Genomic DNA, 12,227 nt, shown 5'->3' with positions numbered 1-12,227 from the left:
GGACAGACAAGCTGAAGCTCTAGTTACCCCTGTTCTGGGTCTTCACAATATTTAAAGTTGACTTGAAGGCCTCACAGACGCAAAACCCCTCACCGCCCCCCCCCACCCCGGTGGTCGACCCCCGACCTGGAATGCTTTGTACCCCCGACCAAGCCCAACCCCGAGGGGCGCTCCGGTGCCTTTGAGCCGCATGCCAGAAAATGGAATGGCTGCTCACCTCCTCCCTTCCCCATAGTAGCTATTGCACCAGCTACACGTTTTTGAAAAGGAGTACTAAACGACATGTGTGTGACTTGGGGCTGGGGAGTCAGGTAATTACCCGGAGGCCAATCAGTTGACTTCAAGCTGGTAATAAGATTGAAATGCAAATGAAATGCCTGCAAATTAGAGTTAATGATATTCTCGCCATCTTTGGGTGAGATCTGGAACTCACCATTGGGAGCAGGCCGGGTGAATCGCAAAATGGTTTGTGCCCGACACAATCTCAATTTTGTTTCCCTCTCAGGCTATTCACCCGGCACACCCAATCTGAGCGCTGTGCAACGCGGTCACTGAATCACACTCAATAAGTCTTAGACTGCTAGTGGATCCAGATCTTGGGATATTTCTAAAACATCTCAAACCTTCTCCAGAGTCCTTCTTACGATTCAATGCGTGCCAAATGAGTAAAATCTGCATGAAAATTCAATTTTTGCTGTCTGGTCAATGGAGCAAAATTGTTATTTTTATTTAGTAATAAATTTATAGACCCCCCTCCCAAAAGGTAAATTGCAAATTGTTCATTACATTGCTTATTAATTAATTGCATAGCTAAATTCAGCAACTAAAATATTGATTGAATAATTCAACTGTAGTAAGTTGGCAAAATAATAGCATTGAACAGGTACTTACCGATATGTCTCCCGTCTTTCCTGCCATAATTGCTCGAGATTTAGCTTTTGTAATAGGAAAAGACTTATTGTACGACTCAAACATGTGTTTTGCAAGAGAAAGGAGATCAGCAAACTCGGGGTTGAGTTGGTCTGCATCGCTGGAGATTTCGGCTAGGAGTTTCTCCTTTTCAGCTTGTGGCATTCTGCCAAATCTAATTGCTATAAAATAAAAATCAAAAACCAAGGGCATTTAGTTTTGAAATTAACTCTATATATGTCTTCATAGAACATAGAACAGTACAGCACAGTGTAAGCCCTTCGGCCCACGATGTTCTGCCGGCCATTTATGCTAATCTAAGATCAACCTAACCTACACCTCTTCAATTTACTGCTGTCCATGTGCCTGTCCAAGAGTCGCTTAAATGTCCCTAATGACTCTGACTCCACCATCTCTGCTGGCAGTGCATTCCACGCACCCACAACTCTGTGTGTAAAGAACCTACCTCTGACATCTCCCCTATACCTTTCTCCAATCACCTTAAAACGATGTCCCCTCGTGACAGTCATTTCCACCCTGGGGAAAAGGCTCTGGCTATCCACTTTATCCATGCCACTCATCACCTTATACACCTCTATCAAGTCACCTCTCTTCCTTCTTCGCTCCAGTGAGAAAAGCTTGCTCCCTCAATCTTACTTCACAAGACATGCCCTTCATTCCAGGCAGCATCCTGGTAAATCTCCTCTGTACCCTCTCCAAAGCATCCACATCCTTCCTATAATGAGGCAACCAGAACTGGACACACTATCCCAAGTGTGGTCTAACTAGGGTTTTATAAAGCTGCAGCAAAACCTCATGGCTCTTAAACTCTTAATGAAAGCCAACACACACTACGCTTTCTTAATAACCCTATCAACCTGGGTGGCAACTTTGAGGGATCTATGTACATGGACCTCAATATCCCTCTGTTCCTCCACAGTTCTAAGAATCCTGCCTTTAACCCTGTATTCAGCATTCAAATTCGACCTTCCAAAATGAATCGCTTCACATTTATCGAGGTTGAACTCCATCTGCCACTTCTCAGCCCAGCTCTGCATCCTGTCAATGTCCTGTTGTAACCTGCAACAACCCTCAACACTATCTACAACTCCCCTAACCTTCGTGACATCGGCAAACTTACTAATCCACCATTCCACTTCCTCATCCAAGTCATTTATAAAAACCACAAAGAGCAGAGGTCCCAGAACAGATCCCTGTGGGACACCACTGGTCACTGACTTCCAGACGGAATACTTTCAATCCACTACCACTCGCTGTCTTCTTTCGGCCAGCCAATTCTGTATCCAGACAGCCAAATTTCCCTGTATCCCATGCCCCCTAACTTTCTGAATGAGCCTACCATGGGGAATCGTATCAAATGCCTTACTGAAATCCATATACACCACATCCACTACCCGACATTCAACAATGTGCCTCGCCACATCCTCAAAGAATTCAATGAGGCTTCATAGAATTTATTTACAGTGCAGGAGGAGGCCATTTGGCCTATCGAGTCTGCACTGGCTCTTGGAAAGGGCACCCTACCCAAGGTCAACACCTCCACCCTATCCCCATAACCCAGTAACCCCACCCAACACTAAGGACAATTTTGGACACTAAGGGCAATTTATCATGGCCAATCCACCTAACCTGCACATCTTTGGACTGTGGGAGGAAACCGGAGCACCCGGAGGAAACCCACGCACACACGGGGAGGATGTGCAGACTCCGCACAGACAGTGACCCAAGCCGGAATTGAACCTGGGACCCTGGAGCTGTGAAGCAATTGTGCTATCCACAATGCTACCGTGCTGCCCTAAGGCAGGCTCGTGAGGCATGACCTGTCCCTCACAAAACCATGCTGACTATCTTTAATCAAACTATGTTTTTCTAAATAATCATAAATCCTATCTCTCAGAATCCTTTTCAATATTTTGCTCACCACAGACATAAGACTGGTGGATCTGTAATTCCCAGGGATTTCCCTATGCCCTTTCTTGAACAGGGGAACAACATTCGCCTCCCTCCAATCATCCAGTATTACTCCAGTGGAGACTGAGGACGCAAAGATCATTGCCAACGGCACAGCAATCTCCTCCCTCGCTTCCCATAGTAACCTTGGGTATCCCGTCAGGCCCAGGGGACTTCATCTATCCTGATGCTTTTCAAAATTTCCAGCACATCCTCCTTCTTAATAGCAACCTGCTCGAGTCTATTAACCTGGTTCACACTGTTCTCATGAGCAACAACGTCCCTCTCTCTCGTGAATACTGAAGCAAAATATTCATTTAGGGCCTCCCCTATGTCCTCAGACTCAAGGCACAAGTTTCCTCCACGGTCCCTGATTGGCCCTACTCTCAGTCTGATCATCCTCTTATTTCTCACATGAGTGTAGAAAGCTTTGGGGTTTTCCCTAATCCTTCCCGCCAGGGCTTTTTCATGCCCCCTTCTAGCTCTCCTCAGTCCATTTTTGAGTTCCTTCCTGGCTACCTTGTAACCCTCTAGAGCCGAGTCAGATCCTTGCTTCCTCAACCTTACGTAAAAGGTAAATTGTAAGATTAAAAGCGCTATCCATACTGAAGTGAATGGAGAGTATTCGTCAAAAATATGATTATCAGACAATGTTTACTCTTTGCAGCCCTTATGCTTCTTGCACTTGAAATATTTTAACTGATTTATATTGTAACAAGGTAGAAAAGGCCTACTTATTTCAGTAATGATGCACCATCAATGGACACGAAACGTAGGTGAAGTCCGAATCGAAAGGCTTTAATCAGCAAGAAGTGAGCCCAGCAGGAGTACAGAAATGGCCTAGCTGCTGGGGAACACGGGTTCTTATACCCCGCCTCGTAGGCGGAGCTACCTTCCTCTCGACCAATGAGAATATAGAGAACACGATACTTGGGCCAATGGGCAGCGAGCCCTCTGCACCAATGGCAGCTCACACTCCCAGTTACCGTAATACCCCTAGTCACACTACCACAAGTAATATCTTTAAAATGTTTGCCATTAACCAGCCTTTAACAGCTGGGTCTGAACATGAAGGGAGAGGCACAAGGTTCTCCCCTCCTGTTGGGGGAACCTTAAATCTTTTACTACCATCACCTGGACCTACTGTCACGCTCCACTCAGTTGGGTGGAATTGTTCTGAACAATTGTGCAATCATGGTGTCTTGAGAAGAGAAAACCAAAAATTCACAAACAGCCGAGTGAAAAAATTTCTCATCCATGTCCTTACTAGATGATCACTTATTCTGAGACTGTGACTCCGAGTTCGAGATTTCTTGGTCAGGGAAACACTCTCCCAGCATGTACGCTACCAAGCCCTTTAAGAATTGTATTTGTTTCAACAAAACCACCTCTCATTCTTCTAAATTCAAAGGGGTGTAGAACTAGTTTACTCAATTTCTCCACATAGACAGATCTCATCATCTGAGGAATCAATAGCAAACCTTAATTGCACCCCGTCTAAGGCAAGTCTATCTTTCCTTGGGTAAGACAACTAAACCTGTGCATAGTGTTCCAGGTGTGGTGGCTATAATTATATAATTGAAATGAAATGAAATGAAATGAAAATCGCTTATTGTCACGAGTAGGCTTCAATGAAGTTACTGTGAAAAGCCCCTAGTCGCCACATTCCGGCGCCTGTCCGGGGAGGCTGGTACGGGAATCGAACTGTGCTGCTGGCCTGCTTGGTCTGCTTTAAAAGCCAGCGATTTAGCTGAGTGAGCTAAACCAGCCCTGCTGCTGTAATTGGTGTAAAGCATCTTTACTCTTGTGCTCTAAATGCTTTGTAATAATAGCGAACATGCCATTTGCTTTCCTAATTGTTTGCTGTAGCTGCATGTTAACTTTCTGTGATTCCTGTGCAAGGACATCAATATTCCTCTCAATATTAACATTTCCCATCTTTCACCATTGAAAAAATATTTTACTTTTCTATTTTTCCTACCAAGGCTGACAACATCATCTTTCTCTACACTAAATTCCTTTTGTATCCATTTGCACCCTTTATTTATCCACTTCGCTGCTAATTATCCCAACCATGAATTTTCAACCAACTTGAATACGCTACACTCTACCTCACCCATGTAATTGATATGGGTAGTAAATAGCTGAGGCCCGAGCACTAATCCTCGTGGTGATCCACTAGTTACAATGTGGCAACCCGGATATTACTTGTTTACTTACTCCTGCTCTCTTTTCTGCCCATTCAATCCATGCTATTATATTACCCCTAACCCATGAGCCCTAATTTCGTATAATAACCTCCAGAATGGTATGCAACTGAATACCATTTTAATATCTACATACAGTCTATACACTGGTTCCCTCTTAGCTACTCTGCTTGTTCAAAATAAAAGTGTTATTTGTAGTAGTGATGTGCCCAAGGACAGGTTCTCTGCTTCTTTCTCCACACTTCGGGGTATTGCGCTGACCTGTTCAGTAGCATAATAATAATAATAATAATAATAATAATAATTGCTTATTGTCACAAGTAGGCTTCAATGAAATTACTGTGAAAAGCCCCTAGTTGCCACATTCCGGCGCCTGTTCGGGGAGACCGATACGGGAATTGAACCCGCGCTGCTGGCCTTGTTCTGCATTACAAGCCAGCTGTTTAGCCCACTGTGCTAAACCAACCCCTAGTACCGAGAAACCTCCTGGGCTGGATCATCCATTTGGGAGACTAAGGGATCGATTCTCCGATTGGCGATGCCGAAATCGCGCTCGCCGATTGGCTGACGAATGTACTTTTATGCTGAAATCGGGGGGCGGCGGCGTTTTTCCGATGCTCCATCCTCTCCAAAATGGCACTGTCGGGGCGGCCTCAGGATGTCACCCGAGGCCCTCACCCGATGCTCTGCCTCCAATGGGCCAAGGCCCCGACGGTGTGGGGGGGGGGGGGGGGGGGGGGTGTGTGTCCTCAACTTTTGGGGACCTGGCATGGCGGCTGCGGGCTGTGCCCAGTGCCGTCACAGTCGGGGTGGGGGAGGGCTGTTCTGCTGGCAGTGGGGACTTCGGCGGAGGCTGGGGGGTTGGTCCTGGGGTGGCAAGGGGGTCAGTTTTTGGCAGGCCAGGTCCACGCGTGGCCGGCACCATGTGGCTCGGTGTGGCTGTGGACCCGGCCATTCTGCGGCCGTATCTTCAGGTACAGGTTTATGCATTGCGACTGCCAGTCCCTCACCGGAGGGAGGATCGGTGCGGGGTGGCGGTGCCAACTTTGTGGTCTAAGACCAGATGGATCCTGCGGACATAGTCGCAGAATCGGAGAATCCAGCCCTAAGTATTCCCGCCGGAATGGAAGAGCATGCAATTTGCATTCCCATTAGGGCGCTATTCGTTCCGCGATACAGGACATTGAAATAGCCCAGCACTCTGCCAGAGTGAATTAGAAGCAATGCCCAGCCCAGCAGGCGGTGCAACCGCTACGGCCGGAATTCATGCTAAACAGCTTGACAAGTTGGAGCTGCCTTTAAGCACTCCACTCACCACATTCTCATTGCAGCCACAAGGATGGCTCAGAGAAGATCTGCCCCCGATTGCGGGGGTCTGAAGTGGACCCACTGCTCAATGCCAATGAGGAGACAAGAGACATCCTGTTCCCCAGGGTGGGCCAGAGACTCAAGCACGTCTTCCTGAACAGTGCCTCGGAGGAGTAGGCAGAGGCAGTCAGTGCTGCCACCCTCATATGGAGGAGACAGCCTGGTGATCCTAAGGGGTGGGGGTCACTGGTGATGCCTCTTCCCTGAGAGGGGCAGTATGCCAGGGAGGGTCCCAAAGTCCACGGTGCAGGTGTCCTTTGGTTAGGCTGAGCTCTGCTAATCTCCTGCTTCCTCTGCAGTTTCACTGAGGAGTGCCAAGACCTGGTGGGCCAGTGATTGAGCATGGTTACGCCCATTCCCTTTTTGAAACAGCTGGGGTATGGGTGTCCAGAGTGGCAGCCTGAGTGAGCTCCCAGATGACCAGAGGCTCAGCATTTACAGGACCCAGTGAGCAGTCAGCAGTGTGAGCAGCTAAGAGCCTGTAAGTAGCATCATAGGTGTGTGTCTAAATCACATAATGCAGCATTGGTGGTCTGAGCCAGGCCTATCGATCCTGAGGGGGAAAGCCCGTGTCCACAGACCTGGCACCGTCATTCCCTGTTATTCCCCTTGGGCCAGGCAGCCACCCCCAGCAAGCCCAACAATTTTTGAGTGTGCCCCCCCCCCCAACCCCCCAAAAACAGGCATGGCACCCAGACCTCACTTGTAAATACTTGCACCAATTCACGGCTCGTGACCACTGCCTGAGGGGTCAGAGCATCACGGAGAGGTGGAGCATGAAGTGTCTGAACCTGCTAATGAGATTTAAATCCATGCAAATGATGGTTTTGCATGGCCCAGCTGTCACGCAAACCTCGCTCGCTCCGCCAGCAGGGGACTGGAGGAGTGGCATTGGAATCAGTGTCGGGTGCAAATCCCGAATTTCCATTGGCATGTTATTCTCCGCCTGATCGCAATTCTCATTGCCGGCAGCAGGAAGTGGAAAACTCAACCCGCCAGTTACAGTTCCGCTGTCCAACATCATCATTCTATTTCTCCCTATTGGTCTACATTCCTCTAATCTTCCTTCAATTACCCCCTTCAGCAGGTTCTCATGCCAAACCAAACTGTTGCCTTTTCTTGATTATATTCACGAAAAATCTTTCCTCCGCCACCATCCTGAGAAGCTTTGTATTCGTCATTGGCTCTCCAACTGACTCACTCATCATTCTCCAGAATCACGTTTCACAACTTTCTCGTCTTTGGATTCCCAATTTTCTTAAGTTCTACACTAGCGTTCCATACAATAAGATACTCTGGCCTGGATGTTTGCAAACGATGGACGAGTCATTGCGAAAAAGGCAGAAAAGACTGAAGATAGTCCAGTACCTCAGCATGGCATCTACCATAATTGCGGAGGTAGGTATGGGCCAGGGTCGGGACTTGCACTCTTCATGGGGGCAGCTGTTCATATAAATTAGCATCTGCCTCCACTCGTGCCTGGGTCATGGGGGTTTGACTCTCACTGCCTGAAAGAGTGGTAGAAGCAGAAACCCTCAATTCATTGAAAAGGTGTCCGGATGTGCACGTGAAGTGCTGTAACCGTTAGGGCTATGGACCAAATTCTGGAACGTGGGATTCGGCTGGGTGGCTCATTTTTCAGCTGGCATCGACACAATGGGCCAAGTGGCCTCCCTCTGTGCCATGAACTTCCTATGATTCTACATAATGGGTGAAGTATAACAGGCCAGGCTGCAGCTAATTCAAGAAGACTGCAAGTAGCATGGAGTATCAAGAAAGTTTTCAACAGAAGAAACAGGCAGCTTTTCAGCTGGGCTGTCTTCCTCAGTGTTAGTGGTAAATCAACTTGCTCTTCCTTTAACTAAATAAAACTTGGTTTGACTAGCTCCTTATTGCGCACTGCATAAATAATGAAATACATTTGGATTTGGCAAAGGCACACTGTTGTGAAAAAGATAGTTTAGACCTTTGTTGTGACCAACCGAGGAGTTTGAAGAGAGGGGTGCCAGTTCACTCCTCACCTGGTCATAATAGTTTTCATAAGGGATTAAACAGTTGAATAAAATATTTATTTTTCTAAGTATGTATTTGGAGCAACACAAATGTAGTGAATGAGTTTTTACAAATGGTGGTGTTTTAAAACAAAAAGTCAACAATAGACACTTCGAACTTTATTTAATTTCAGCATGGGTCTTGCAGTCGGTCTGCCCATGGTGGATACTGGATGAGTTGGCATGATAGGGGTATGGGCATAGGAAGATGGCTGGCGGACATAGGTTGGCATTAAGTCAGCATGGAGGCTAGAAAGGACCATGGGGGAATGAGTGGACAGGCACAAGTTGGCATGAAGAGTATGAGGCGCTATGGGGGTGGTTAGACAGCATAATGTGGCATGGAAGTGGCATGGGGAGCATGTGGGAAGAGTGATTGGTAGAGGGCTGGTCTTTTGTTTTATTGCTTTTTAAAAACATCTTGGACACAGTATCAAAGGGCAGAGGCAGGCCTTCTGCCCAACCTGCCTCTCCAACCTGGCAGCCTCTGCATTCATTTCGGGAGTGGTGGGCCTGACTCCCAGAGAACCCTGCCACCGTGAAAGAAAATCCCAACATCAGGCGAACTTTTCCCCTGAGTTGGGTTTGCAGAGCTAGGAAATGGCCTGACTTGGGAGCGAAAATCTATGCCTCCAAATCATTGCCTGGAAGATCGCTTATATTTATTCCTAGTCTAAGCAATTATTTTTGTTTAGACAATGCTATTTGGATTGGATTTGGATTTATTGTCATGTGCACTGAGGCACAATGAAAAGTATTGTTCTGTGCACAGTTGGTGCAGGATCTGAGGGCACAACCAGGGACTCCATCAGAACCTGTTGCTTTCTGAAGGTTCACCTTCAAGAAAGCCGATCTGACTTCGGAGGCTGTGACGGTAGGTCGAGGCTGTGTTCGAGGCTGCTGGGGCAGTTGACAACGGTTTGTTAGTTTCTCGAACGAGCATAGAATGCATTGAGTTCAGTGGGGAAGGGTGCGCTGTTGCCGGAGATTTAACTTGGCTTTGCTCTGTAGCCCATTATGTTGTTTAAGCCCTGCCACAACCGATGAGAGTCCGTGTCTTAAGTCTGTGGTTCTAGCTTAGTCTGATAGTCACTTGGCATCCTGGATGGCTTTGCGGAGGTCATACCTAGATTTCTTGTATAGGTCAGGGTCGCCTGTCAGGAATGCCTTAGACCTGGCTTTCAGTAGAGAGTGGATCTCCCGGTTAAACCATGGTTTCCGGAGACTTCCGGTGGCGGCGATGTTCGAGTGAGCCGCACATTCGGCGGGCTCTCACTCCGGCGGGGCTTAACAGCTGATTCCCCGCGATAGCGGGACCACGGGGGCGGCAAAAGGCTCCCGTGGAAAGAAGAGGAGAGCGGGCTGCAGCAGATGGAATCATGGGAGGCCAGCAGGTAGAGGAGGAAAGAGAGAGAGAGAGAGAGAGAGAGAGAGAGGGAGGCAAGGAGGAAACTGACCTGAAGGGTAAGATGGCGGACCCACGGACCTTCCTTCCTCCAGGACAAAGAAAAAAAGTTTGGAGTTGCTGAGGAGGGACAGCTTGGACCCACTTCAGATGCCCAGAAGGTAAGATTTAAGGAGCTGGGCGAAGGAAGGTGGCAGCAAAGGTGCTGAGGAGCGGGTTGCGGCACATGGAACAGCGGGATTCCAGAAGGCAGAAGAAGAAGGAGAAAAAGGGACAGAGACAAGGACCTGAAGAAAATTACCTGGGACCTAAGATGGCGGACACACGGACCCCGGACTCAGCAATCCAGCTGGCGCTGGATAACATGCTCCAGGTAATGAAGTCCAGTTTTGAAGCGCTGAAGCGGGACAGCTTGGACCCAATCCAGAAAGCGGTGGATCAGCTGAACCAGAGGCTGGACGCCCAGGATGTTAAAGTTAAGGAGCTGGGAGAGGCGGTGGAGGAGCAGGCGGATGCGCAAACAGTTGCAGCGCTAGAAGTTGACGGCCTGAAAGAGCGGCAGAGAAGACTGCTGGACAGAGTGGAGGAGCTGGAGAATAGAGTCCGCAGGAACAATCTGAGGATGGTCGGCCTCCCGGAGGGGGCTGAGGGAGCTGATGCTGCAGCGTTTGTAGCAGACCTGCTGAAGCAGCTGATGGGGGCCGAAGCCTTTCCGCGACCGCTGGAGCTGGAGGGGGCACACAGAGTGCAGGCAAGGCAGGGGCGGCCGGGCGGACCCCCCCGCCCGATGGTGATTAGGTTCCACAGGTTCGTGGACAAGGAGCGGGTGCTGCAGTGGGCAAAGAGCGCCAGGAGCAGCACGTGGAACAACAGTGTTCTCCGCATTTATCAGGACCTAAGCCAGGAGGTGGCTCGGCGGCGAGCAGCCTTTAAGAATGTCAAGGAGGTGCTGTTCAAGAAGCACGTGACGTTTGGTCTGCTGTTCCCAGCTCGGCTATGGGTCACGCACCAGGGTCAACACCACTACTTCTCCGAGCCCGAAGAAGCGATGGATTTTGTGAAGGACCTGGGGCTGGTCCCGAAAGGAGGCCCCAAGGACGCGAGTTAGGGCCCGAGGATTTCTGTGGGAAGGAACGCCGAATGTGCCTGGACTGCTGCTCAACGGTTTGCTGGGCCAAAGGGGCCAAGCGGAACATTTGAGACTCTTTCCTTTGTTCATGGACATTTATGTGTTTTTTCTCTTTTTTCTGTGTTTTTTTTCATTTTTTTTCCTGTTTGGGCTGGTTTGTGCTTTTTGTGCAGCTCGCGGAAGACACTGGAGCCGGCTTGCCCCAGTGGGTGGGGTGGAGGACGGGGAAACAATGGGAATGAGACAGGAAGGCACCGGAGTGTTGAGTCACCGGGCTAGCAGATTGGCTAATCAAGGAAGTCAGATGGGGGGGGAAGTTACAGCCAGTAGATGGCAGGGGTGGGGGTATCGGGGGATGGGGTTAGGGGAGGGGGGGGTGGGGTTGTTCTGCTGACGGGAGAGGGACTTGAAATAGGCACTGGAAAGGAGGTCGAGGGTGGAGGCAGCCAAAGGGCGGGCCAGGAATGGCGCGACGCACGGGTCAGGGGCCGGCCCGAGAAAGGCTATGGCTGACCGGCGGGGTGGGGGGGGGGGGGGGGGGGGGGGTGGGATGTGCCCACCGACCAGGCTGATCACCTGGAACGTCAAGGGACTGAATGGGCCGGTTAAGAGGGCGCGGGTGTTCGCGCACTTGCGGGCCCTGAGGGCGGACGTAATTATGTTGCAGGAGACACATCTGAAAGTGTCAGACCAGACCAGGCTAAGGAAGGGCTGGATTAGCCAGGTCTTCCACTCGGACTTGGACTCGAAGTCCAGAGGGGTGGCAATCATGATCAACAAGTGCGTGCAATTTGAGGCAGAGGGCATATCCGCAGACAGGGGGGGCAGATACCTGATGGTACGGGGCAGACTGGAGGGGAGAAGAGTGGTGCTGGTGAATATATATGCCCCGAACTGGGATGACGCGGACTTCATTAAAAGAGTGCTGGGGAAGATCTCGGACTTGGATTCTCGCAGGCTAATAATGGGAGGGGACTTTAACATGGTCCTTGACCCGACTTTGGATCGGTCGTGTCCCAGAACGGGTAGACTCTCAGCAATGGCAAGGGAACTGAAAGGGTTTATGGAGCAAATGGGGGCAGTGGACCCCTGGAGAGATGGATAGCCAACAGGAAGGGGCTACTCGTTTTACTCGCACGTCCATAAAGTATATTCCAGGATAGATTTCTTTGTACTAAGCAGGGACT

General features: G+C 49.4%; 1 protein-coding gene across 2 annotated transcripts in view; it reads right to left on the bottom strand.

Annotated features, from left to right (window-relative positions):
- Positions 1 to 12,227, bottom strand: part of pparg (peroxisome proliferator-activated receptor gamma) — a 162,939-nt gene that overhangs the window by 15,374 nt on the left and 135,338 nt on the right. For both annotated transcript variants that reach the window (XM_038812670.1, XM_038812669.1), the window contains exon 5: positions 892 to 1,091. In XM_038812670.1, coding sequence (XP_038668598.1) covers positions 892 to 1,091 — 200 coding nt within the window. The remainder of the gene's footprint in view (positions 1 to 891; positions 1,092 to 12,227) is intronic.

This window comes from Scyliorhinus canicula, chromosome 11, assembly GCF_902713615.1.
Source record: "Scyliorhinus canicula chromosome 11, sScyCan1.1, whole genome shotgun sequence".
Lineage (NCBI taxonomy): Eukaryota > Metazoa > Chordata > Chondrichthyes > Carcharhiniformes > Scyliorhinidae > Scyliorhinus > Scyliorhinus canicula.
The sequence above is the reverse complement of the archived record's forward strand: the minus strand, read 5'-3'. Positions and strand labels throughout refer to the sequence as shown.